At 47.4% G+C, this 25,259-nt stretch overlaps 2 protein-coding genes across 2 annotated transcripts; both read right to left on the reverse strand.

Moving 5' to 3' along the window:
* Window positions 1–10,256: 10,256 nt before the first annotated feature.
* LOC141022011 (uncharacterized) lies at window positions 10,257–10,751 on the reverse strand. The gene is made up of 2 exons (XM_073497884.1): window positions 10,599–10,751; window positions 10,257–10,532 (listed from the first exon to the last, which is right to left on the reverse strand). Exons 1-2 carry the CDS (start codon window positions 10,749–10,751, stop codon window positions 10,257–10,259), a joined length of 429 nt encoding a protein of 142 aa, XP_073353985.1.
* Window positions 10,752–12,152: 1,401 nt separating this feature from the next.
* Window positions 12,153–13,960, reverse strand: LOC141021567 (uncharacterized). Its single transcript, XM_073497396.1, has one exon. The coding sequence runs from the start codon at window positions 13,958–13,960 to the stop codon at window positions 13,277–13,279; it is 684 nt and encodes a 227-aa protein (XP_073353497.1). The 3' UTR covers window positions 12,153–13,276.
* Between the last annotated feature and the right edge of the window lie 11,299 nt (window positions 13,961–25,259).

Here is a 25,259-nt window from a genome sequence, read left to right on the forward strand (position 1 = left end):
GAGTCACGCTTGTCTGTGTTTGCGTTCCGAATAATTCCGTTGACTCAATCAGATGGAAACCCAACGGAAAGGCACCATTTGGTCTTACTCACAGTCACGTTCGTTTCTTTAATTGTGGAAACCGAGCGGAAAGGGTTCAGGTGTGAACACTCAATGTTTACTCGGTGAGGCACGGAACGGCTTGTTCGAGAGAAGCTGCTGTGATGTATTCTTTGCACGGTGGTGGGTCCCAGGAAGTGACGGCGTGGTATTGTGAAGAGTCACGTTATGTTGTTTTCGTGTTCCAAATGATTCCGTTGAACCGTTCGCAACGGCAGGCATGTCCGTGCAGTGCGAAGAGGCATGGTTATGCTTTACTAAGAGTCACATTCGTGTGTTTATCGCGGAAACCCAACGGTTCGACGGGCGTCTCTTCGTATTCGGGAGTGAACGCCACGTGGCGCCGCTCCAGAAACCTAATGGTCCGACGGGCGTCTCCTCCCGTGACGCCGCTCTGGCTCGTCGCCCGAGGCCAGGCTCCGGCTATTTAAGCAGGACGGGGTCTCGAAACCCTAGCCACATTCTACTCCTCCCTTCGTCCACCGCCAGGCCTTCCATCGTGTTGCTCATCACTATTCACTGACCATCTCCGCCATGGCTGGGCAGAAGGAGACTACTCCGGACTGCCATGCGCTATCGCGGGAGGAGATCCCGGCTCGCGAGGGCTCCTTGTTTGTAAGTTCACCCTGTTTCTGCTTCTCCTTCAGTTTGTGAAACATGAATTATTGTGGTCAGCTGACTCCTAATTTGATGTGGGTGTGTCTTGCTGATACTGATTTATAGTCAGTTGCAGCTGTGGTTAGTCTGCGTCATTGTCTTGAACAGAAGTCCCCTTGTTAGTTACTCTCAATAACCTGGTCGATGAGATGAATATTTTGGTTTCACTTCCAAAGGCTGGCAAAACGTACGAGCAGCTGCTGGAGATCACCTACGCGTGGAAGTAGCTTTGCGAGGAAACAAAGGAAGATTTGGAGAAGGCGAATGCCAGGATCGTAGAAATTACGGCTGAGACGAGAAATCTCCTTAGGGAGCACATCCGGTCGTTGTAGGAATCGGCCGCAGGTGTGAAGCGACATGACGAGAATATGAAGGCGCTGAAGAAGGACATTGATGAACTGCGCCGGGAGCAAACCAGCAACAAGGTCGGTGGGGACTAGGTATTGTAACACCCCAAAATTTTGACCTTGTTTTATTAATTAAAATTTTGCCAGGAAATGAAATTTTTATTTTTCTGGATTTCTCCTTTGATTTCAGAACCCTCTTCTCTTTAATATTGTGAGTTTTTACCTCTAGTTTAAACTTTCCCAATGTATTATTGGACTTGTATGCCTTCTTTATAAAATCAATTCTTTATCAGTGGATTTATTTGCATAATTATTTTTTTCATGAACTTTATCCTTTCAAAATGATCTTTCATAAAGTTGGAGCCCCTTTTTGCACTAAACCATTTGATAAATGCTTCTAAAATTTTCACCAAAATTTGGGGATGTCATGTGAGGTGTCCCCATCACTTTTATGCAAAAATATCTTTTGGTTATTGGAGATTTTGAGCTCTACATCAAATTTTCAAATCTGGTCCAGTAGGTGTTTTGCACTACAACCTATTTAAACATTCTTCTAAAAATTCTTCCAAGTATTTGGAGATGTCAATTGATGCTCATGACTCAGCTCCATGCAAAAACCCAGTGAGGTTCTTTGAAATTTTTGAGTGAATCTACCTCATCTTCATTCTGGTCCAGTTTGGTAAATTGTACTGCCACCCCATTTTATTTTGCTCTAGTGCCCTTGAGCTTTTTTCCTACTTATAGTCCTCCCTACCAAACCCTTAAGTCGAGGAGATTGGACCCATTGGAGCATTTTTGGTGCATGCAATGATAGCCTTTAGTTTCTGCCCAAAACTGGTTTTCTCAAAAACTTGCACTATCAACTTTCTGTTTTTGCCAAGCTAACCTTACCACTTTCCTTAGCTCCTAAAGAGACTGGGATCTGGAGAGTTTGACCACCCCAAGAATTGCCTAGATGACCATGGCATTCTGTCGAACACCCTGTGTGCAGGAACAGTTTTGGCATGTCTTCTGGTTTGCATTGTGGACTTGAGCCCCCGACCCATACAACATGTCCACTAACCTCCTAGCTATCCCTAACCCTGGCCTGTTGACTGCCAGCCTCACCCTAGCTCTATAGCGCGCACTGGCATTTTGTCGAACACCTGCTGTGCGTGCTCTGGGTGCGGCCAGAGCGCGCGTTTTGCACGTGCGTGCGCTCGGGTCGACACGTCCCGTCACTGGCCCCAGCTCGCCTGCAGAGCCGCGCCATACACTCGCCCCCTCGCAGCAAACCTCCAAGCCGCATTGGCGCCCTACAGCGTCGCCGGCAGAGCTCCCTTGGCGGCACGCCGGCGTCGGCAGCGGGCTCTGCCGTGGACGGCGCCGCCCAAGCCACCCGCGTGCGCCAGCTACCCCGGGGAACAGCCCGTGCTTATCCACATGCTCGTCGGCACGCGCTCGTCGCCGCCACGACGCCCTGCAGCTACAGCAACGGCGACTCGTCGTCGATCTTATCCACCGCCGCGGAGCCAGCCCCGTCGCGCTACAAAAGGGGAACCCGAGCTCAGCCGAGCACTCAGACAACCCCAGGCCACCTCCATAGTACTCCCGTAGCCAGCAATCGATGGGGAAGGGTTTTCTTCCTCGTCTCCGGCCAATTCGGCCGCCGCCGAGCTCCGGTGCCGTGCGTCACAGCCAGGCCCTCCCCCGCCAATCCAACGGCACCAGACGTTCCCCCATAGCCTTGCGGAGCTGCCTAGCGCCTCAGCCACGACCGATGACCACCATAGCCCAAAACCAACTCTGCTCCCAAACTTACGTCCGCCGCGGAGCTCGTCGCCGGTGACCTCCTCCGTCCCCGCCTGCCTAGCGCCCACCGGGAGGACCGCCCCGGCCTGGCGGATCCATCCCTGCCCTCGGGACCCCGTGGGGAGCTGCCGTTCGCCGATGGCGATCGCCGGAGCCCCGCCCCGTTCGCGCAGAGAGAAAGGAGGGAGAGGAAGAACGGTCAAACCTGACCAGTGGGCCCCCTGGACCCACTGTCAGCGACCCGCGCGGCCGTTCTCTCTGGTTAAGTGATAGCGCAAAACCCCGAGTATGTCTTCTCTGCTTCGAAAGCGTATTTTCCTCGAAGCGTTTTCCTTTTCTGATTTTTATTAAAACAGAACTTTGACTGATCTTTGACTGGCTATAACTTTTAAAATAAAACTCCAAATGAGTTGATTCCTTTTCCTACCTCTCTCAAATTTCATCTAGTTTATTTTAAGATTTATTTCAAAAATATTTGGGACAAATTTTTGTACTGTTTTTGAAATGTGTGTTGTTTGAATATTTCTCAAAATAGGATTTTTGGAGAAAAGGCAACCTTCAAAAGTGCACCCCCACATGCATACACTTGAAGGCAAGCATCCTGAACCCTGGCTTAATATTTTTGGATGTTGTTGATATGGTTACAACATGACCTTGACTTGGAGCATACGCTATTTTATGTGACGGTAAAAATCATATGCATGAGTGCATAGTGGAGTTTTCTTTGCTGTGATAAATGGATATGTTGGTGATGGTATTCATCCTCGTAAGCTCCCCTTGCATACCGGAAGGGAGCCGGGAGAGTCGTGGTCTTGGGTAGACACGAGCTTGTCCCTAGTTCCTCGTCGGGACGAGTATGTCCGGTATGGCATGGTGAGGCTTGACGAGTGGTAAGTTTACCTGTTAATGGAAATATTTTTGTTATGCTAATCATGCAGGGAACACTTGAACCTCCTGAGTCGGCCTTAGATCGAGTCTTGTCCAGTAACCCCCATACTTGCTTCGTACTACCACTTGTCCCTGCCTTAGGTAGGGTACGGTTCAGTAAGTTGTCAACCCCTGTCTAGCACACACCGTACAGAGAGGCCGTGATGAGGGTCCCATGGCCATGGATTAAAGCCTGTCACCCGGTCCGGGGGCATGGGTGTTTCCCGTTGGGACCGAGAGGGGGGCACCCCTTAGAGCGCGCAATATAAATTTGATCCCATGCTACGTCGAGGTTGTAGCCTCCCCACTTAGAGTTTTGCTTGACAGGTGTTGTGGGTGATTCCAGACACCGGTGAGTTAAGCTGGTGTGTGCAGGTTAGGCGTGTTTTCAATTAAAAGACCGTAGACGGAATTAGTCCCGATGGACTAAAGAAATCCGTTACCCGTGGGTAAAGAGTACACCCTCTGCAGAGATTATACATCTATTCGAATAGCCGTGTCCATGGTTAAGGACTACAGTTTGGGATAGGTCAAGTGTCGGTCTTAGTGTCGGTCTTCGGAGGAAAAAACTGTTAAACCAGAACTTGTATCATGACTTGTGACTTGTGACGATTATGATTATTATTGTGGACTAACCATTTAATTTATTTGTATTATTGAGTATCCCTGGGATGGTTCTACCTCCTGGATATTCACTGTGATTATCCTTTATAAGCCCTTTATGTGGTGTCGCTCAGACGCCCGACTGTGGCATGCTTGTTATTTCTTTTATATATAAGCCCTTTATGTGGTGTCGCTCAGACGCCCGACTGTGGCATGCTTGTTATTTCTTTTATATATAAGCCCTTTATGTGGTGTCGCTCAGACGCCCGACTGTGGCATGCTTGTTATTTCTTTTATATATAAGCCCTTTATGTGGTGTCGCTCAGACGCCCGACTGTGGCATGCTTGTTATTTCTTTTATACATAAGCCCTTTATGTGGTGTCGCATAGACGCCCGACTGTGGCATGCTTGTTGTTTCTTTTATCTATAAGCCCTTTTTGTGTTGTCGCCCAGACGCCCGACTGCCGCATTGTTATTTTATTTGCACTCTTTTTGAGGAGTCATTGCAGACACTCGATCACTACATTCTATTTCTATATTGCATATTCATATTTTACCCACATGCGTACATCATGAATATTTTGTTTATCTCGTGGCTGACGTTATGGTCATAGAATACTTCAGAGCATGATTACCCCTGGTTATATTATACCCGTGTTCTTGATGTTTGCGAGTACATTCAAACGTACTCACTGGCTTGTCCCTGGCTATTGTCTTGGCCAGATTTTCTCGCGTGGAGAAGAGCGTTACGACGACAGCCCCGGAACCTACGCAGTGTTGACAGCAGCCTCGCGAAGATAGGAGTTATCCTGGTCAGATGTTCCTGTGGGAAATGGAGTCCCATAGACGCAGATGAACCACAAACCGCTTCCGCCATCAACCACTAGAAACCAAATGTTGTACTGCTAGGCCACAATGGTCTTGTACTACATATATTTGTTCTTTGCTTGGATTTCTTGTATCAAGTTGGTGCCTCATCAGCTAACAGTAATCCTGGGGCTGGTGAGCATAAGGGCCATTTTCTGGAGAATTAATATCCCGAAAATCCGGTCCTGACAGGTATACAGTAGCGTCCCTAGCTATCGTGTGCGTCTGGTGTTGTTAAGCAGTGGAGTGGAGTTTCTTACTTTGTCTTGTGAAATTTTGCTGTCAGCTACCTTGCTAACAAAATGTATTTTGGTTTTGAGTATCGTTGTAATTAGGCACCATTACTTATGATGCACGGGACGTGAAGTCTCTGCATCCACGGTTGTGAACCTAGTATTGTAATTACTTGTGTACTGATGAAGGCGTGTACGTTCGTGGCTTTTCTGTGTTGCAGTGTTTCGGGTCACAGACACGGGCTTGCATCCCACACATTCATGTTGTGGTTTTATATAGAGTCACGTTCGCCTGTATTTGTGTTTGAAATGTTTCCGTTGACTCGTTGAGAAGAATAGGCACGTAGGCAGGTGAATCCCATGGGGGAATGGTTTCGTCTTTCGCATAGTCACGTTCATACGTTTATCATGGAAAGAAAGTAGAATGGGTTTAGATGTTAACGCTAGCTGTTTACTTTGTGAGATTCGAGAGTCGAGTTGTTTAAAAGCGTAAGTTACTTGTTTGTAAAAGCCACGGTTATGTACTGAGTTACGTCGCGCTTCTTTTATTAGAAGCACGGACGTGAAGTGAATATAGCCGCGGACGATGACTTGTGCACTGACGATGGCGTGGACGTTCGTGGCAGTGTTAAGGGTCACATGCACGGGCGTGAAGTGCTAAAAGGCATGCTACCGTATAATATAGAGTCACTTTCCCGTGTGTTTGAATTCCGAGTGATTCCGTATAATATAGACAGAGAGGCACGGGCGTTCAGCGCACAAAGGCATCGTCAGGTTCTTTCTTTAATTGGGGAGACCCACCGGAATTGGTTCAGATGTGAACACCCACTGTTTACTCTGTGAGGCACGGAATGGCCTATTTGAGAGACGCTGGTGTGGTATATTCTTCGCACGGTCATGGGTCCAAGGAAGGCACGGCGTTTTATTGTGTAGAGTGACGTTAGTTTGTCTTGGTGTTCCAGATGGCGTGGTTTTATGTAGAGTCACGTTTGCCTGTATTTGTGTTCGAAATGATTTCGTTGACTAGTTCAGTAGAAGAGGCACGAACATGAATGCCATCAGGGCATGGTTGGGTATGTCGGAGAGTCACATTTCGTAAGTTTATTGTTGAAACAAAGCGGAATGGGTTTAGGTGTTAACGCTAAATGTTTACTTTGCGAGTGGCCGGTTCGAGAGTCGAGGTGTTAAAAAGCATAATTTCCTTGTTTTTAAAAGCCACGGCTCTGTGCTGAGTTGCGTGGTGCTTCCTTTATTAGAAGCACGGGCGTGAAGTGACTACAGCTACGGTTCTATACCAGGTAGCGACATGACTTGTGCATTGACGATGGCGTGGACGTTCGTGGTAGTGTTAAGGGTCATAGGCACGGGCATGAAGCGCTAAAAGGCATGCTGCCCTATAATATAGAGTCACGCTCCCATGTGTTCGTGTTCTGAATGATTCCGTCGACTCGATCAGACGGAGAGGCACCGCCATTCAGCGCACAAAGGTTCTTTAATTGGGGAGACCCAGCGGAATTGGTTCAGATGTGAATACCCACTGTTTACACTGTGAAGGACGGAATGGCCTATTCGAGAGACGCTTGTGTGGTATATTCTTCGCACGGTTATGGGTCCCAGGAAGGCACGGCGTCGCATTGTGTAGAGTGACATTTGTTTGTCTTGGTGTTCCAAATGATTCTGTTGAATCGTTCGCACTGAAAGGCACAACTATGAAGTTAGTAGAGGCACGGTTATGCATTACACAGAGTAACATTCGTGTGTTGATTGCAGAAACCCCACCATTCGACGGGCGTCTCCTCGTATTCGGTGTGAACGCCGCTCCGGAAACCCAAGGGTCCGACGTGCGTTTCCTCCGATGACGCCGCTCTGGAGGAGGTGGAGGTATTTAATAGAGTGAACGCCACGTGTCGGCGCTGCGGAATCCAAAAGGACCGACGGCCGTCTCATCCGTCGCTGAAGTGAACACCGTGTGTCACCGTTCCGGCTCATCGCCCGAGGTCGAGAAGCAGTTATTTAAGCCGAGCGGCGTCCGCCACCACTAGACATCATCCCGCTACTCCCTCTTTCGCCGACAATCTTAGGAAATCACCCATCTTCCTCTTTTCGTTTGTGACGTTTCCCGCCATGGTTCGGCACAAGATAACTACTTATGCGATGCTTACTCCCGAGCATAGCTTTCAGTTGCAGGAGGACATCCGTTCGAGGCGCGCCGCTCTGTTCGCAGCAGGCTTGTCTCCGGACTCGCCGGGGCCGGAGGAGATTGGGCAGGTGGAGGAAGTGGAGGGGGATGCGTCGGAGCTCATGCAGGTAGTTGATCCAGTGGGGGGAGATGTGATGGAGGAAGAGGAGGGGGTGATCCAGTGGGGGGAGATGTGATGGAGGAAGAGGAGGGGGTGATCCAGTGGGGGGAGATGTGATGGAGGAAGAGGAGGGGGTGACAAGGATGAGGAGGACGACGAGGAAGGCGTGGACGAGGATGACGAGGACGATGAGGAAGGCATGGACGAGGATGAGGAGGACGACGAGGAAGATGTGGACGAGGAAGACGAGGACGACGAGGAAGGCGTGGACGAGGACGACGAGGAAGGCTTGGACGAGGATGACGAGGACGTCGAGGAAGGCTTGGACAAGGATGACGAGGACGACGAGGAAGGCGTGGACGAGGATGACGAGGACGACGAGGAAGGCTTGGACGAGGATGACGAGGACGTCGAGGAAGGCTTGGACGAGGATGACCAGGACGACGAGGAAGGCGTGGACGAGGACGACGAGGACGACGAGGAGGCTGGTGACGAGGAAGACGAGGAAGATGAGGAGTGGGGTGACGAGGAAGACAAGGCGGAGTTCTATCTCGGTGAGTCGGCTTTGATGGCGGAGCAGACCGCTATCCTGGAGTCCATCCAAGATGAGGCGTATGTGGAGTCCAACCGGCGCTTCCTCCGGGAAGAACAGGCGAAGACCGATGTGCTCTTCGACGAACTGGATGCGGAGCAGGAGGCGGAGGCCAACGACGTTGATGTCAGAATGGAGATAGTGGACATCTCCGACGACGGGGAGTAGTGTAATTTTGTTGGTAGATGTTTGCTTTTCCATGGTTTCTATGCTTTTCATGTTTTGTGTGTCTGTAAAGGTTGAACAATGTCAAGCAATCGTCAATGTCAGAACGAAGACAGTTTCGTTTCCATGTTAAGCAATCGTGTTTTGTTCTTAAGTAGTAGTGCTACCCCGTCCCAAAATAAATGTGTCAACTTTGCAGTACAATTCACATTGTACTGGTTAGTACAGGGTTGAGCGAATTAATTGTGATGGAAGGTGTATGTTTTATTACAAATTGCAGTTTCAAGTACCATATTTGGGTCAGAAGGCGTATGTTTTATTACACTGTATTGTTTTATTATAGATTGCAGTTTCAAGTACAAAATAAACGTCTCAACTAGGGCACATATTTGATTCTAGAGATTTCAGTGTGGTTAGATTTGAAAATGGTTTCAACATGGTTAGAATCTAGAGAGGCACTCAACAACATGCACAAAAAAGCCACAGATGTGCTTCTGAGAAGCACCGTCTTGCATGGTTTTACCGCAAGATGGGATTCGACATTTATCCAGGACATTCCGGGTTTTATAGTGTAGAAAGAATTGTTTTTCACTTATATGTTGTGTGGCAGAGGCACGGCAATTAATTTTGTGAGAGGCATGAATGTGCCGACAGAACGGGCACGGTCACGTAAGAAACAGGTGCAAGGTGGTCCCTAATGTCTCCTTAATGTATCATCTATACACTTTACTTTAACAAGCATGATCGTCGTTCTTTTTGAGGCACGGAGGTGAAGGATGGAGCCTTTGCCTCTGCGATAGTCACGTCCCATATTAAGAAGGAAGCAAATCTTCACAGACCCGATACGTCGGAAGCTGGTCGTAAGGCACGCTCCTGCCTCTGCGTTTTCGATGACGTCACGTTTAGTGCCAGTGGGGTGGACGTAATGCTCGGTTTGCTGATGTTTTTGTTGTCAGCAACTTTCTTAACATGTTACGCACGACAGAGGTACGGTTTTACCCGATGTAGAGGCATGCACGTAACTAACCAGAGGCACGGAGACGTGATTCTAAGGGAGGTAAGGACGCAAAAAGGATCGTGATGCAAGGACGTGAAGGTGTGCCTCTTCTTTAAAGAAGCTTTCACTGACACATTTTCATGGCGGGGGGCATGGACTATGAGCTCCATGTGTTTTCGAAGGCATTAGGCCTCAACATATCAGAGAGAAGGTGAATCTTTTGGTTGACGTCTAAAATGTTGCGTAAAATGACGTGAAACCAAGTTACGCACGGTCCCCTTGGTATCAGAGGCACATAGGCACATAAGTGCCTATTGTGGTGCACTGGAAATAAACTTGTGCAAAAGACATGTAAACTGCAAGCAAACTACAAGGTTAACTGCAACACAAGCAAACCTAAATTTATAACTAACAAACGGCAGTCTTGAGGGAAAGCAAATCTAATGAGAAATCTAGAATGGCATGAGCAATGTTCTAGATACTTTTGTTGGCCGGGACCACCTACTTCAGTAGTCGTAGTCGCCACAGGACGTAGTGCGCTTCCTGGTCTGCTCCTTGCCGAGTTTTGCCCGGCGAAGCCCTTCCTGGATGACGGTGAGGCGGCTCCATATCTCGTACGCAGCATAAGCGTCCTTTGCCGCGTACTCGATGTGCCTCATGGACAGGGGCATGCACGCCTAGCGGCTGCGTTCTGCGTTGGTGAGCTCTACGTCGTCGACAAGGATGCCCGCGATGTCCCTAAGGGAGTCCAGAGGCTTGGTAGCTGTAGGCACCCTCCATTCCTTCTGGATGTCGACGAAGTGGGCGAGCTCCAGTCCGACACGGCCGAGCATCTCTATGTCGCCGTCGATGGAGAAGCCAACAAACATGTACCTGGGGTCCGCGAGGAAATTGTCGAACTTGGTGCAGTTCTTGTCGGCCGCGCTCAGTTGGAAGAGCAGCACCGGATGATCCTAGCCAACGGAGAGCTGGACGAGGGCGGGTTTCTGATCTTCGCCATGGTCGTTGTTGTACTTAACATCAACTCCGACGATCTTGTGGCGCCCGAACTGGAGGTGTCGCTCGTACTGCTCAATGGTGGTCGTCGCCTTGTGCAAGTCGTTGGTGATGATCACGTGCAACTTTGTGTTGCCGTGGGCCTGCACCTCCATGAATTCCCTGGTGAATCCCATGGCCTGGAGAAGTTGGTCCTCCTTCAACCTGGTTTTTCGTGGGGAACAGTGAGTGGGAGCGCAATGGCGATTTCTGTTCTTTGTGTGTGAGAAGGCCGCGGCGGGAGTCTAAATTTAAGGGCAGGGAAGTGGCAAAGGAGTGCATGATCTCACTGTCGATGCGGTTGTGCACATTGTGGGTTCTGGATCGTGGTTTTTCTTTATAAACAATAAAAATAAAATCAGTAGTTATGTTTTTAGCAACCGCCGGATCTCCAGCAAGTCGGGGAGATGATCGTTGTCTTGCGTAGTTTGCTGTCAAATGTTAACTTTTACAATTTATCTCGTGAGGCATGCAGGGGCAGTATGTAGAGGCACAAGTCTCTGACCAAGAGAAGCATGCTTGAAGTGGCTGGTTCAACTCTCAGACACACGGGCGTGGTACATTTATTGGGAGTGGCAATTGTTTTCAGTGATACATTCACTGGTAGGAGCAGTGCTGTGTTTCTTCAGAGGCACTGTTGTGTGTCTGTGTTGCAACTGACGCTACGAGATGGTCAGAAAGAACGAGAAGCAACGAGAGGCGTGGTCATGCAGCTGCAAGAAGCACTCATACAACGAGAGGCGAAACAAGAGGCACAGATACGATGCTACGTGAGGCATGGAGTTGAAGCTACGTGATTGCACGGACGTCAATTCGTGCTATGGTGCTACGTGAGGCACAGGCATGAACAAATAGCCGTGCACTCAAATACATGCGCAAAAAGCCACAGATGTGTTTCTGAGAAGCACCGGCCTCCATGGTTTTACCGCAAGGTGGGATACGACATTTATCCAGGGCATTCCGAGTTTTACAAGTGTAGGAAGAATCGTTTTTCACTTATATGTTCCGTGGCAGAGGCACGGCTATTACTTGTGTGACGAAGGAATGTACATCGAATGTACGTGAGGCGAGGATTGACAATAGGCGTCCGTTACTATTTTCCCGGAATGTTTTTCAATTAACTGCGAGACGCATGAATGTGCCGACGGAATAGGCACGGTCATTTCTGAAATAGTTGCAAGGTCGTCCCTAAGGTGTCCGATACGCTTTACAGTTACAAGCACTGTCATCGTTCTTGCCGAGGCACGGAGGCACGAAGGTGAATGATGGAGCCTATGCCTCTGCGATAGTCACCTCCCATATAAAGAAGGAAGTAAATCTTCATAGACCCGATATGTCGGAAGCTGGCCGTAAGGCACGCTCCTGCCTCTGTGTTTTCAGTGACATCATGTTTAGTGCCAGCGGGGTCGACGTAATGCTCGGTTTTCTGATGTTTTTGTTGCCAGCAACTTTCTTAACATGTTACGCACGACAGTGGTACGGTTTTACCCGATGAACTGGAGGCACGGACGTGATTCTAAGGGAGGTAGGGACGCGAAGGATCGTGATGCAAGCACGTGAAGATGTGCCTCTGTTTTCAACAAGCTTTCATTGACACATTTTCATTGCGGGGGCCATGGCCTATGAGTTTCATGTTTCTTCGAAGGCATTCGACCTTATTAACGGACGTGAAGTCAATTTATGCACGGTCTCCATAGGAGTGGAGGCACCGAAGTGCCTTTGTGGGTGTTTTAAGTAGCTAGTTGATGTTATTGACAGACAACCGTGCCTCTGTAGTGTTCTTCTCTGAGGGTCACGGGCGTAAGCAATGTTTTCCAAGGAGAATAAACACCTAACTACCTCTGTATTCAAAATGTTTTTCCAAAGTGTTCCATATGAACGATTTTTAATATTTCTGTGTGCAATGGTTTGTTAGAACATTGTGCACTACTTTTAGGAGCATTCTCTAATTGTTGTCCCTGCATTTCGGCGCTGCATCCACAAAGGTACTAGTGCATTGCATGCTCGTCATTTTTGTGGATTGCTATGTGTACCTGCTTTGTGCGTTACGCTAATCGTATAGTATCTGTACTGTGTTTATATTTTTCAGTTCACGCCAATATATTCTAATAATAGAAAACTGCAACATTGCACTGGAAATAAACTTGTTCGGAAGATATGTAAACTAGCAAACTACAAGGTTATCTGTACTGTGTTTATATTTTTCAGTTCACGCCAATATATTCTAATAATAGAAAACTGCAACATTGCACTGGAAATAAACTTGTTCAGAAGATATGTAAACTGGAAGCAAACTACAAGGTTATCTGTACTGTGTTTATATTTTTCAGTTCACGCCAATATATTCTAATAATAGAAAACCGCAACATTGCACTGGAAATAAACTTGTTCAGAAGATATGTAAACTGGAAGCAAACTACAAGGTTATTTGTACTGTGTTTATATTTTTCAGTTCACGCCAATATATTCTAATAATAGAAAACTGCAACATTGCACTGGAAATAAACTTGTTCAGAAGATATACTACAAGGTTAACTGCGACACAAGCAAATCTAAATTTTGAACAAGCAAACGGCAGTCTTGAGAGAAAGCAAATCTAACGGGAAATCTAGAATGGCGTGAGCAATCTTCTAGTTACTTTTCTTGGCCGGGACCACCTGCTTCAGTAGTCATAGTCGCCCCAAGACCTTGAGCGCTTCCTGGTCTGCTCCTTCTCGAGTTTTGCCCGGCGGAGGCCTTCCTGGATGATGGTGAGGCGGCTCCATATCTCGTACGCAGCGTAAGCATCTTTTGCCGCGTACTCGATGTGCCTCATGGACAGGGGCATGCGCGCCCAGCGCTGGTGCTCTGCGTTGGTGAGCTTCTTCTTCATGTTGTTGTAGTAGTCGTCGACAATGATGCCTGAGACATCCCCAAGGGAGTCCAGAGGCTTCGTAGTAGTAGGCACCCTCCATTCCTTCTGGATGTCGACGAAGTGGGCGATCTCTAGTCCGACGCGCCCGAGCATCTCTATGTCGCCGTCGATGGAGAAGCCAGCAAACGTGTATCTGGGGTCGGTGAGGAAGTTGTCGAACCTGGTGCAGTTCTTGTCGGCGGCGCTCAGTTGGAAGAGCAACACCGGATGATCCTTGCCGACGGAGAGCTGGACGAGGGCTGGTTTCTGATCTTCGCCAACGTCGTTGGTGTACTCCACATCAACTCCGACAATCTTGTGGCGCTCGAATTCGAGGTGTCGCTCGTACTGCTCGATGGTGGTCGCCGCCTTGTGCAAGTCGTTGGTGTGGATCACGTGCAACTTGGTGTTGCCGTGGGCATGCACCTCCATGAATTCCTTGATGAATCCCATGGCCTGGAGTAGTTGGTCCTCCTGCAACCTGGTTTTTCGTGGGGAACAATGAGTGGGAGCGCAATGGTGATTTCTGTTGTTTGTGTGTAAGAAAGCCGCGGCGGAAGTCTAAATTTAAGGGCGGGGAAGCAGCAAAGGAGTGCACGATCTCACTGTCGATGCGATTGTGCACATCGTGGGTTCTGGATCGTGGTTTCATCTCCCTGGTGGTGCGGTTGTGCACATCCTGGGTTTTTGATCATGGTTTTTCTTTATGAAAAATAAAAATTAAATCAGCAGTTATGTTTTTAGCAACCGTCGTATCTCCAGCAAGTCGGGGAGATGATCGTTGTCTTGCGTAGTTTGCTGTCAAATGTTAACTTTTACAATTTATCTCGTGAGGCATGCAGGGGCAGTATGTAGAGGCTCAAGTATCTGACCAAGAGAAGCATGCTTGAAGTGGCTGGTTTAACTCTCAAACACACGAGCGTGGTACATTCATTGGGAGTGGCAATTGTTTTCAGTGATACATTCGCTGGTAGGAGCAGTGTTGTGTTTTTTCACAGGCACTATTGCAGCTGACGCTACGAGATGGACAGAAAGAACGAGAAGCAACGACAGGCGTGGATATGCAGCTGCAAGAAGCACTTATACAACAAGAGGCGCAAGTAGAGGCATAGATACGATGCTACGTCAGGCACGGAAATGAAGTTACGTGATTCACGGACGTCAATTCGTGCTATGGTGCTACGTGAGGCACGGGCACGAACAAATAGCCGTGCACTCAACTACATGCGCAACAAGCCACAGATGTGTTCCTGAGAAGCACCGGCCTCCACGGTTTTGCCGCAAGGTGGGATTCGACATTTATCCAAGGCATTCCGGGTTTTACAAGTGTAGGAATAATCGTTTTACACTTATATGTTCTGTGGCAGAGGCACGGCAATTACTTTTGTGACGAAAGAGTGAACGTCGAATGTACGTGACGTGAGGATTGACAATAGGCGTCCGTTACTGTTTTTCCGGAATGTTTTTCAAGTAACTTTGAGAGGCATGAATGTGACGACTGAACAGGCACGGTCATGTCTGAAATAGTGGCAAGGTGGTCCCTAATGTGTCCTGAATGTATCACCTGTAATGCTGCATTGTTACAAGCACGGTCATTATTCTTGAAGAGGCACGGTCTTGAGAGTGATGAATGTGTCGACTCAACAGGCATGGTCATCTCTGAAATAGTTGCAAGTACGAGATGGGCATGCAACAACGAGAAGAAACGAGGGGCGTAGGCATGCAGCTGCGAAACACACTTATACAGCGAGTAGCACAGCTAGAGGCACATGTACGATGCTACGTGAGGCACGGACATGAACCTATGTGAAGTCATGGATGTTTAAGGTGACTGAGCCATAGGGGAAGGCGCTAGGTTTTTAGGAGAAGTGTTGTGCGGTTGACAGAGGTGTATGCTTGAGCTCATCGCAACAAACTACTTGGCATGACGCTATTCTGCGGAGCACCATAGTGAAAAATATGTATACTACTGACGTGCGGAGCTAGCAACATCATTAAACTATTCTGAAACATACTTCACCGCAGCCATTCATCCTCCATTATTATTCAGCGAATCCCTTTATTATTATCAGAGATAAATAAAGTAACCCACGTATGTGTTTCACCTTCTTTGACAGGGAATTTTCACCACCGTCCTCTTGGACATAATTATATGCTCAGTTACATACCATGACATAACTAAATAACAAAACTGATGTGTACAGGCTGTTCAAAAAATAGACATAAATTACTGAACTAGGAAGTATAGCCACCGGCAACGCTCTATCAGGAAAGGTCGTTGATCATCATCCGCAGCAGCTTCATGTTTCCCAATGTTGGCCACCGCTTTTCAATTGTGACAAGGACAATTGAACCAACCTTTAGCTGAGCTTCCCGGGCAAAATCTGAAAAACCGGTCACCTCCATTCTGCCGTCAGTTCGTATGGAGTACGTTGTGCTCATGTCTATTGCATCATACATCTCTGTTAGGCTGATACCACCGTTTTGAGGTAGATATCCCAGGTTCATCTTTAGAAGCCTCACAACGGCAGACGGGATTCTCTGCAGATTGTACCGATATTACTAGATAAAATCAATGTACAAGGACATAAAACATCGAAAATAGCAAACAAAACCATGGCAGTGGATCAAAACAAATATTCAATGACTAACCAGACGACCATTTATGACATTGGTGACGTTTAGACGCTGCACAAAGGGTATGGTGGGGAAGTCGTCAGACTCAAACACATAGTATATCATCTGTCCAAATTGTCTGTATGAGAGGTTTACGCCTCGACCGAACACTGTTTTCCCAATGTACTCCCTCTCCGAGTCATTTAGAAAATCAAGAGCTGCATGCAAAAAAATAACTCATTTTCAAACAAATTTGTTTAAACAGATGAACTCGGTATTTAAGTTTAAAATGAATGGTTAAATTCAATGCATGTGATCAAGTTGGGATGATAATCAACAGAATTGCATAAAACGTTTTCAAAGTAACTTTGACTGTAAGTATGTCATTAATTTAGTGGACAGGGGTAGGAGCACCAAAGTATGGTGATAAACGTAGTTAATAAAACAGGATGGAAGTTGGTGGACTTACCTAGTGATGGTTTGGGGAGGGGCCTGTGACCTCCTCGAGAATCACTGAGTCTCAGATCTATCTCAATGGACAGACTTCCAGTATCCAGGTTTGTGATGATTAGATCTCGATAATGAAGATCGTAGTCACTGATTAACTTTTCCAAGCCAGGTCCATGAATTTTAGACCGGTTAGGTTCATTGGTGACGTAGATCTCATATGACAGATCCTCGTTGGTGATCAGTACTGGATTTCTTTGGTTTCCTTCTTCTTGAAATGCTTCCTCTTTCCACCGATAGATTGAAGAAGTGACTTGCTGCCTGCAATAGCATGGCACATACTGCGCAAGAAAAAAAAATCTTACCAGGCATGTATAACCAAGACAGATAGCGCTTATCATATATGTACCAATTATTTTCAACAGGTTGCTATTTGATAAAACAAGGTACATCAAAAATTAAAAACATATCATTAAATGCTTAAATGAAGGCATTCCATTCAAACAATATGGTAGAAACTCTTATTTCCTTCATCAGAAAGATACACTAGTTGGTAGTAACTGATGGGCAGCATGGGGTGGCAAAAATTTCTCCTTACTAGGCATGTCTTGAAGCATCGAGGAAGATGCACTGTTATCGCGCTGTGAAGAACGCCTGACTCCAGTCCGGAGCAACCGAAGTTGGTACATATATATATATATCACAGCACATGGTTTCCCCTAGAATACGTTGCAAAACAACGTTTATATGAAATTCTCAACACAAGGAAAATTTTATTATCTTGAAAAACTATTCGGCTAAACCGGCATTTTTACATAAATAGTCGTTCACAAGCAATTTCCTAAAAAGACATGTGCACAACTTTTGATTAGAAGGTGAACATTAGATATGGGATATGTAATAACAGAGGAAATATGAATTTAATTAAATCAGCATTTTATTTTCCAAAAATGGTTGCTTAATTCATCACAATTCAGTATTGACTATTCTTAGAGCAGTTCACAATCTTGGTTGTCAATGTCAATCAGTGAAAGGATTTCTGCTGCTTGGTTTTAAAAGCAGCTTTAGTAAATGTATATTTCAAGACAAGACAGGCAAAAAGGAGAAACAATAATCTATCATCAGGCGGCTCAAAGGAGTGTTTGTAACATTAAAATTATATGTAAATTGGTCGGAGCTGCACCCAGCAACAACGTCATCCGCGACCATATGCCACCGTCGCCGACGCCAACCACCGGAACATGTGTGGCTAGGTGGTATTTGAAACGGGTGATCCATCAACGTTAACCTTGCCTCCAGCGTACAGGACCCCAAACGCTATCTTCAAGCACAGATGCCGACTCCCAGTCAACAGCACCCCAAACGCCGACCTCCAGCACCCTGTGCCCGGTTAAGCAATAGAGCTCAACGTCTGGCCACTCGCTTGGACTTTCGGCCACCGCCGTTGTTTGCAAGACCTAACGGGCTTCAATTTAAACTACCAACCTCCCTCGGCGAAGTTCATCGCTCACTTGTGACCTGGACGCCGCAGGTCGCTGCAGCTCGTAGCGTTCTCAAGCACAAACGCCGACTTGAAATCAACCCCACCCCTAAGAGGCACGGGCCGTGTACAGGTCCGGCCTCGTACTGCGTTGATTTGGTCTAGATCACAATGAATTTCCAGGCAATTCCTAGCATAACAACGCAGATGCGTCGCTTTCAATCACGGAGAGACAAAACCAACAGAGAGGAAAACGGACCGTAGCGAAAAATTCACATAGAAATTAAGAGAAAATAGACTAACCCTGGATCTAGAGGGAGAATCGAGAGAGAAGAGACGATGAACGCTACAGCGGGTGAGTGGGAGGGAGCGGTCTGGGTTGGCACAAAACAGAACAGACAGTTATAATACGCGCCTGCTCACTGACATGGGGCTACTGTACAACGGCAAAGACAAGACCATAGGCTTATTAAGAGCATAGAGGCACGCACGGATGGCCCCAACACGCACGAACTTACATGCAAATAAGGCACGGCTTTGTTTCTGTTTTCAAAATTTTCTCAGTGAGGCGTTCACTGAGACAGGTTGTGCACATCCATGACGCACGACCATGCTTCTGTTTTCCGAAGTATTTTTCCCTAGTATGGTCTCTCGGAGGGATAGGGACGTGAAGCCACGGTGCACATCGTCCTGTAAGGATGAGAATGAGACGCACAGAAAGGCCTATGTATTCTAAATGTACATGCGGATGGTTGGCACACGGTTGTACATGCGGACGACGCACAAACATCTTTTGTGTTCTCCTAGTTGTTTTCGCATGACACAGCCATTCCTAGTTGTGTTCTCCTAGTTGTTTTCGCATGACACGGCCACTCCGAGGGACAGTGGAGTGAAGCCACGGTGCGCACGGTTATCCAAGGTGAAAATGTAGTGAAGTGCCTCAATTTTCGTACATTTTAAGTTGCTTTTTCACTGAGAGAGGCACGGGTGTATGTTTAAATGACGCAAGACCGTGCTATTGTTTTTCGAATTGTTCATTTCTGACACGGTCTCTCGGAGGGACACGGTGTCTGCAATTAAAAGGGGCACGTAATCTTTCGCTTTGACGAATTCTTCGGATGCATCAGTTTTGTTCAATATGATAATGAGAATGGAAACCCAGCATCTAAAAAGTGATTGGAGGTTCGTTGCTGACCTTAAGTCATTATCACAGCATTCCAAATGTTTTCAGAGACGTGTTCACACGGACGTATGATTTTCACAACCCCTTGATGCACGTTCGTTTCCTGTGGGGTGCACGGACGTCCTTCGGAGAGGCGTGGTTGCAACAGTTGCAGGTTTGCAGTGGACGCATGTTGCTTTTAAAAGACAGAATTTCATGCCAAGCAACTGAGATAAACAAGAGGATACTAGTTTGATTTTTGAGCATCTGTGTGAGCTGATTTCTTTTATCATAGGGTCCAGAAACATATGATCGATATTGAAAACAGAAAGCATGTACATAATTGCTTGACCATGTTTACACAATGCACTCATTCAATATAGCAAGTACATCTCTTCAGACCTATTTTCAGCATCCACAGTTGAATGGATCTGGCAAATCCAGATATTCAACACCTGTGTTTTTTAAGTCCATGTGCATGTGCTCGCAAGTTGTTGTTAATTTAAGCTCTGCGCAATTAGAAGCCCTTTTGTCCATCTGCAGTACCTCTTCTTGACATTTGTAAAATTCACGAGTGAAATCTCTGCGCAGGCCAAACTTAAGCCTGATGGTCAGTAGCATCCTAGCATTGAGAATAAAGAATGTCACAAATTCAGTGTTTGCATTTGTGACTTCATAGTCTTCCAGCGTTAATGTCCTCAAACAAATGTCATGATTATTGAGAAACACCTGCTGCTTTTGGCGCCATTCATTTGTTATACCTCTTTGATCCCATCCTCCCCCCTAAACACACGAGAATAGCAGACTTAAGAGTTAGTGCCAGTATATTATGCATATTATGCGTGGGCTTTCAACGTGTGTGAAATCATCACCTCGATAAACAAGTTTTGCAAGCATTGAAAGCATCGCAGCAAGTCAACAATCTCATCCAGATTAAAGCATGTCTGTGAGATAAACAAGGTCTTGAAGGAATCCAGCACCGCGTGTAGGCTACTTATGCAGAGACCCTTCATTGAGCACATAACGTGATATTATTAGCTCGTGGATGTGAATCTCAAGTGCTTTTGAATAACGCAGGTCAAAGTAACGTGCAGAGGCAGTACCTGAATAACTGTAGTCCCAATGACGATATTTGTTTCGTTGGGTAATTCAGAAATTTTTCCAAGTGTGTCCAACACTGGTGCGGACAAAACTGTTATCTATAGTTGTGCATCTACATAATCATGTAGCAGTCTCCGGAGGGAAGGCGCATCCTCAATGATCAGTTTTCCTTCGTCAGAACGAATGCCAATGCTTACAAGCCTATCTGAGTTTATTCCTAGACAGCAGAATTTCTTGTTGCAAACAAGCAGCAGGCACTGCAGGGCAGGGCAACCGTGGTGGATGAACTTCTGCAAGGAGACATCCGATATATAAACCTCCACCAGCGAAAGTTTCCTGAGCAGTGGGAGACAAAGCATTTCTACAAGATTGTCTTCTAGTTTGCACATGGCGAAGGTGATGGTGTGGAGAGACGAGCGAAATCTCGAGATGGATGTCGGTGGCGACGACATAGAAGAAGGGATTCTGCGTGCTTGCCTGGGCCCTGGGTAGAAGAACTTTGGGAATATATGATAGAACTCTAAAACCTGGAGTTGGCCCAGATTCCGAGACAGGAACAACTCATCGACGCCACAAGGTTCACACTGGAGGTAGCTTGTCGGGATGCAGAGGCGGCGAATCGGGCCCTTGTGATCGGAGAGGATAGATACAGGAAGACTGAAGCCATCAGCGACGGATTCTCCGCGGCAGTTGCAACTAAGATGTCGGCATTGAGTTCCGACGTATGTTTCTGGAACGATTTGCTTGCCCGGGAGAACGCGGATGATTTGGCAACAGATTTTTTCCAAAGATCTGGTAGAACGAGTATCAAGGATCACACGAAAGTCGAGATCGAGTGGTGCGGTGCGCCATATGCGACGCCACCGAGGTGCGAGCACTTGTGTGCGCATGCCTTCCTTTATGGGCAGACGAGAGATGATCTCGCCGAGGATGGCGTCGGGAAGATCGCTGATGCGGTCTGGACCAGACTCAACATGGTTCTCGGATCCAGTGGGCGAGCCACAACCGCTCCTCTTAACGAGCTTAGAGGGCACGGGTACAGCCGCGAACCTCGTCTTCTTGTTGCTAGAGGCACGCTTCTTCATCTCCATTGCCAAGCTCATGCCGCCTCCGTTGCAGGTCTCTGTGCGGTGGATCTGGGAAAAGGGCTAGGGTTTTACGATCCATAAAGATGACAATATATATACGTACCTAATCTAGAAGATTTCGACAGACGTGGTGGAATAGTCACGGCGTCGACAGACGTGCGTCTTCACGAGGCACGGGTATCAACTGTCCAGATACACAGAAGTTTGGTGGGAGAGGCATGTGTCCGAATACTCAGTTAGAGACGCACGGTTGTGCGGTCTGTAGAGACACGGGGGTGTGGCGCCACGACACGGGGGCAAATGTCATGTGAGGCACGTGCGTGCAGGCGGTGGAGGCATCTAATTGCAGTCTGTACAAGCACGGACCTTGTTGAAGCCTCCACAGAGCCAGCTATCAACTCCCTGGATGCACAAAATGTGGTGGCAGAGGCATGGCTGCGAACACTCAGGTGAAAAGAGACGTTTGTGAAGTCTCTGGATCCACGGCAGTGTGTCTCCAGCGGAACGTAAAAGCCACGGCTCGTGGCACGTGAGGCACAAGGGTGCAGGCTCCGGAGGCACCGAAGTCTAGTCTCTACAGGCACGTACGATTGTCAACCCTCTGAATGCACAAAATTTCGGTGGCAGAGGCATGGATCAGAATACTCAGCTATGGAGGCACGGGTTGTATTCTCTGTAATCACAAGGGTCACGGCAAGTGTCATGTGAGGCACGTGTATTGAAACACCAGAGGCGCGGAAATGAAGCCTCTTAGGCACGAGTGTCAGCCCAATGGATGCACAAAAGTGTGGTGGCAGAGGCATGGGTGAGAATGCTCTGCTGGAGAGGCACCGTTGTGAGATCTCTGGACTCGCGGGCGTCTGGCTCCACGGGCACCTAACAGTCATGACTTATGTCAGCTATGGAGGCACGTAGATGCACGCGCCGGAGGCACTGTTGGGGAGTCACTACACGCACGGGCGTGGCGTTTCTCCAGGCCTGACTCAGCATAAACCCTCTCTGGGTATAGAAAAGTGTGAGCAGAAGGCGCCGAAGTAAGGGCTCTACATGCACGTGTACCAACCTTCTTGATACTCAGTTAGAAAAGCACGGTTGTGAAGTTTCTAGACAAAGTCTGACCTTAAGATGAAGAACAGCCGTCATGTCACGAGACACACGGTTTTATTGGCCTACCAATCACGGACTTGCTTCGGTATTGGAAAGGTTCCCACTGACGATTTCATTATCAGTGGGAACATGGTACTATACTAACAAAGAGTCAGTGTCGTGACGGTAAAATACTCAGAATCTTTCCGCTGAAACATTGACGTTTGCACAGTTACAACACTTTCGTTTGCACAGTTACAACACTTTCTAATCAAGCATTGTTATGGCAAGCTTACAAACGGTACAAAATATTACAAGGGTTGTCTGTTCATGTTTAGACGAAACGCACGTTCAAAAGGGCGCAACAACATGTAACCCTGCAAGCTTGGACAACTTACTCCAGCTCTGTGTTCAGCAGTCACATCTGAATGGGTCCGTCAAATCCAGGTATTCAACACGCGTGAGTTTTAAATAAAAGAACCGGTGCTTGCACGCTCCTGATAATATAAGGCGAGCACGTTCAGAAGCCTTTTTGTGCCATAGAAGATCCTTTTGATGCTTTTCGTAAAATTCTTCCGTGAAGTCTTGGCGGAAGCAATAGTTAAGCCTCATGGTCTGAAGCTTGCTTGCACTCAGAACAAAGAATCTCACAAATTCAATGTTTACCAAGCAGCGTTCATAGTCATCCAGCGTTACTGTCTTCAGACGAAAGTCATCTCGTTTGACAAACGGTCGGTGCTTACGACGCCATGTATTTGTTTCTCCGCAACAGAGTCCTCCCTAGATGTACATGAAGAATGAAAATACTTAAGCTCTAAAAACAGAGATTCTGTCGAAAGAGCATCTAGTGTAAGGTATTTATTGGATTTTTTGTAGAAACAGGTGTATGTAATACTAAAACATTTCTAGCCACGGGTGTATCAATTTACAGACGAATGTAAGACAAGCCTTTTTAAGACATACAGTAGAAGTAGTACAGTATGCATGTTATGGGCTTTCAATGTGTGTGAGAATCATCACCTTGATAAACAAGTTCTCAAGGCTTTGAAAGCATTGCATCAGGGGAACGGCCACGTCCACTTCAAAACACATCTTGATGAGCAAAGTCTTGACCGTTTGAAGCACTGTTGTCAGACCGACTGCCGACAAACCCTGCATGGTGCACACACAACTATTTAGAAAATTGAACAAAAGGTTCTATTACATGAAATTTGTTTACTCGGACAAATGCAGCTGTAAACTAGGTACCTGGATAACTGTAGGGTTACGCGTGACCTTGGATTCAGAGAAAAAATCATGGAATTTGCCCACAGTCTCTAGTTTAGGTGCAGACATGACAGTTATCTGCAAGTTGCTACTGAGAATATCGTTAAGCAACCGCTGAAGTGACGGGGCATCCTATATAACAATTTCGCCATGTCCATAGCGAATTCCAATGCTTACAATGTTACGTGAGTTTATTCATATGCAGCGGCTTTCCATATTCCAAGTAAGCAGTAGGCACCGGAGTGCAGGGCAACTAGAGTGGATGATGCTTTCAAGCGAGATGTCTGATATACCAACGTCCACAAGCGAAAGTCTCTTGAGTAGTGGTAGTTTAAGAGCCTGAACGTAACTGTCTGGTATTTGGCAAAGAGCAAAGGTGGCGGTGTGTAGGGAGGATGCAAACGGAGAGAAGGACGCCGGTGCAAAAGGCGCAGATGATGGGTGTGTGAGTGGTCGTATGACACACTCTCTCACGAAATCTGGGAACATGTAATAGAACTCGAGCACTTGGAGATTGTTTAGTTTGGATGATTTGAACCAGGCGTCGACGGCGGAGGGTCTGGATTGGAGGTAGCACGCCGGTATGCACAGACGGTGAACTGCGCCCACATGAGCGGAGAGGATGGCATCCGGAAGGGTCGTATCGTCAATGCCAGATTTGCGAGGGCACCGAGTTCCGAAGTGCCTTTCGCGGGCGAGCTCCCAGGTAGGAGGCGCCACGGAGATTTGTCGATATGAACTGTTTCTAGAGGCTTAAAAAGATGAACGGCGGGGATCTCACGACAGTCGAGATTCAGAGGAGCAGTGGGCCATAAAGGACGCCATCGACGAGCGAGGATGCGAGTACGGATGCTATCCCTGATGGGGAGACGAGAGATGATCTCACCTAGGATGATGTCCGGGAGATCGCTGATGCGGTCCGAACGAGTTTTTTTCCCGTGCTCCTCCGATCCGGTGGGCGGACCCTCAGCGGTCCCCGCCGGTACCGCCAAACACCCAGAGGAATGCGTCGTCGGTGGCACGAGCCTTGCCCTCTTGGTACTAGAAGCGTTGGACTCCATCTAGGAGCGACGGGTGCGGTGGATCTGGAAAGACGGTTTGGAGGACGGAGGTGTTGCAAAACACCATTTATAAAAAAGTAGTATTTTTAAGTGATGTCGTTGCGAGAACAGTGACATCGAACAGTGGCAACAACTCGTAATCCATGCCTCCACTTGATTCACGCACATGCCTCTCCGAGCAGCGTGTCACTACAAACATACTGAGCACGGACGCACGATCGCAACTCTTCTTTTTGACATGGGACGCACAACCGCAAGTCTTCTTCCTAATATGGGACCGTGCCTCCGCTTGCTCGACCAACGTGCCTATCTGAGTACACGACTCAGCTGAAATAATGACAACTGGGAGGCACGACCGCCCCCTCTTATAATATATGACCGTGCCTTGACTAACTTCACGGTTGTGCCTCTCTTACTGCACAAAGTCAGCTAAGCTAATCATAGC

This window comes from Aegilops tauschii, chromosome 4, assembly GCF_002575655.3.
Source record: "Aegilops tauschii subsp. strangulata cultivar AL8/78 chromosome 4, Aet v6.0, whole genome shotgun sequence".
Classification (NCBI taxonomy): Eukaryota; Viridiplantae; Streptophyta; class Magnoliopsida; order Poales; family Poaceae; genus Aegilops; species Aegilops tauschii.

Bases quoted from the DNA above. Each gene is read 5' to 3' on its own strand.
- LOC141021567 (XM_073497396.1), bottom strand. From the start codon at position 13,960: ATGGGATTCATCAAGGAATTCATGGAGGTGCATGCCCACGGCAACACC.
- LOC141022011 (XM_073497884.1), bottom strand. From the start codon at position 10,751: ATGGGATTCACCAGGGAATTCATGGAGGTGCAGGCCCACGGCAACACA. The intron at 10,533-10,598 runs GTTAAGTACAAC...TCCGTTGGCTAG, and splicing joins ACAAGATCGTCGGAGTTGAT to GATCATCCGGTGCTGCTCTT.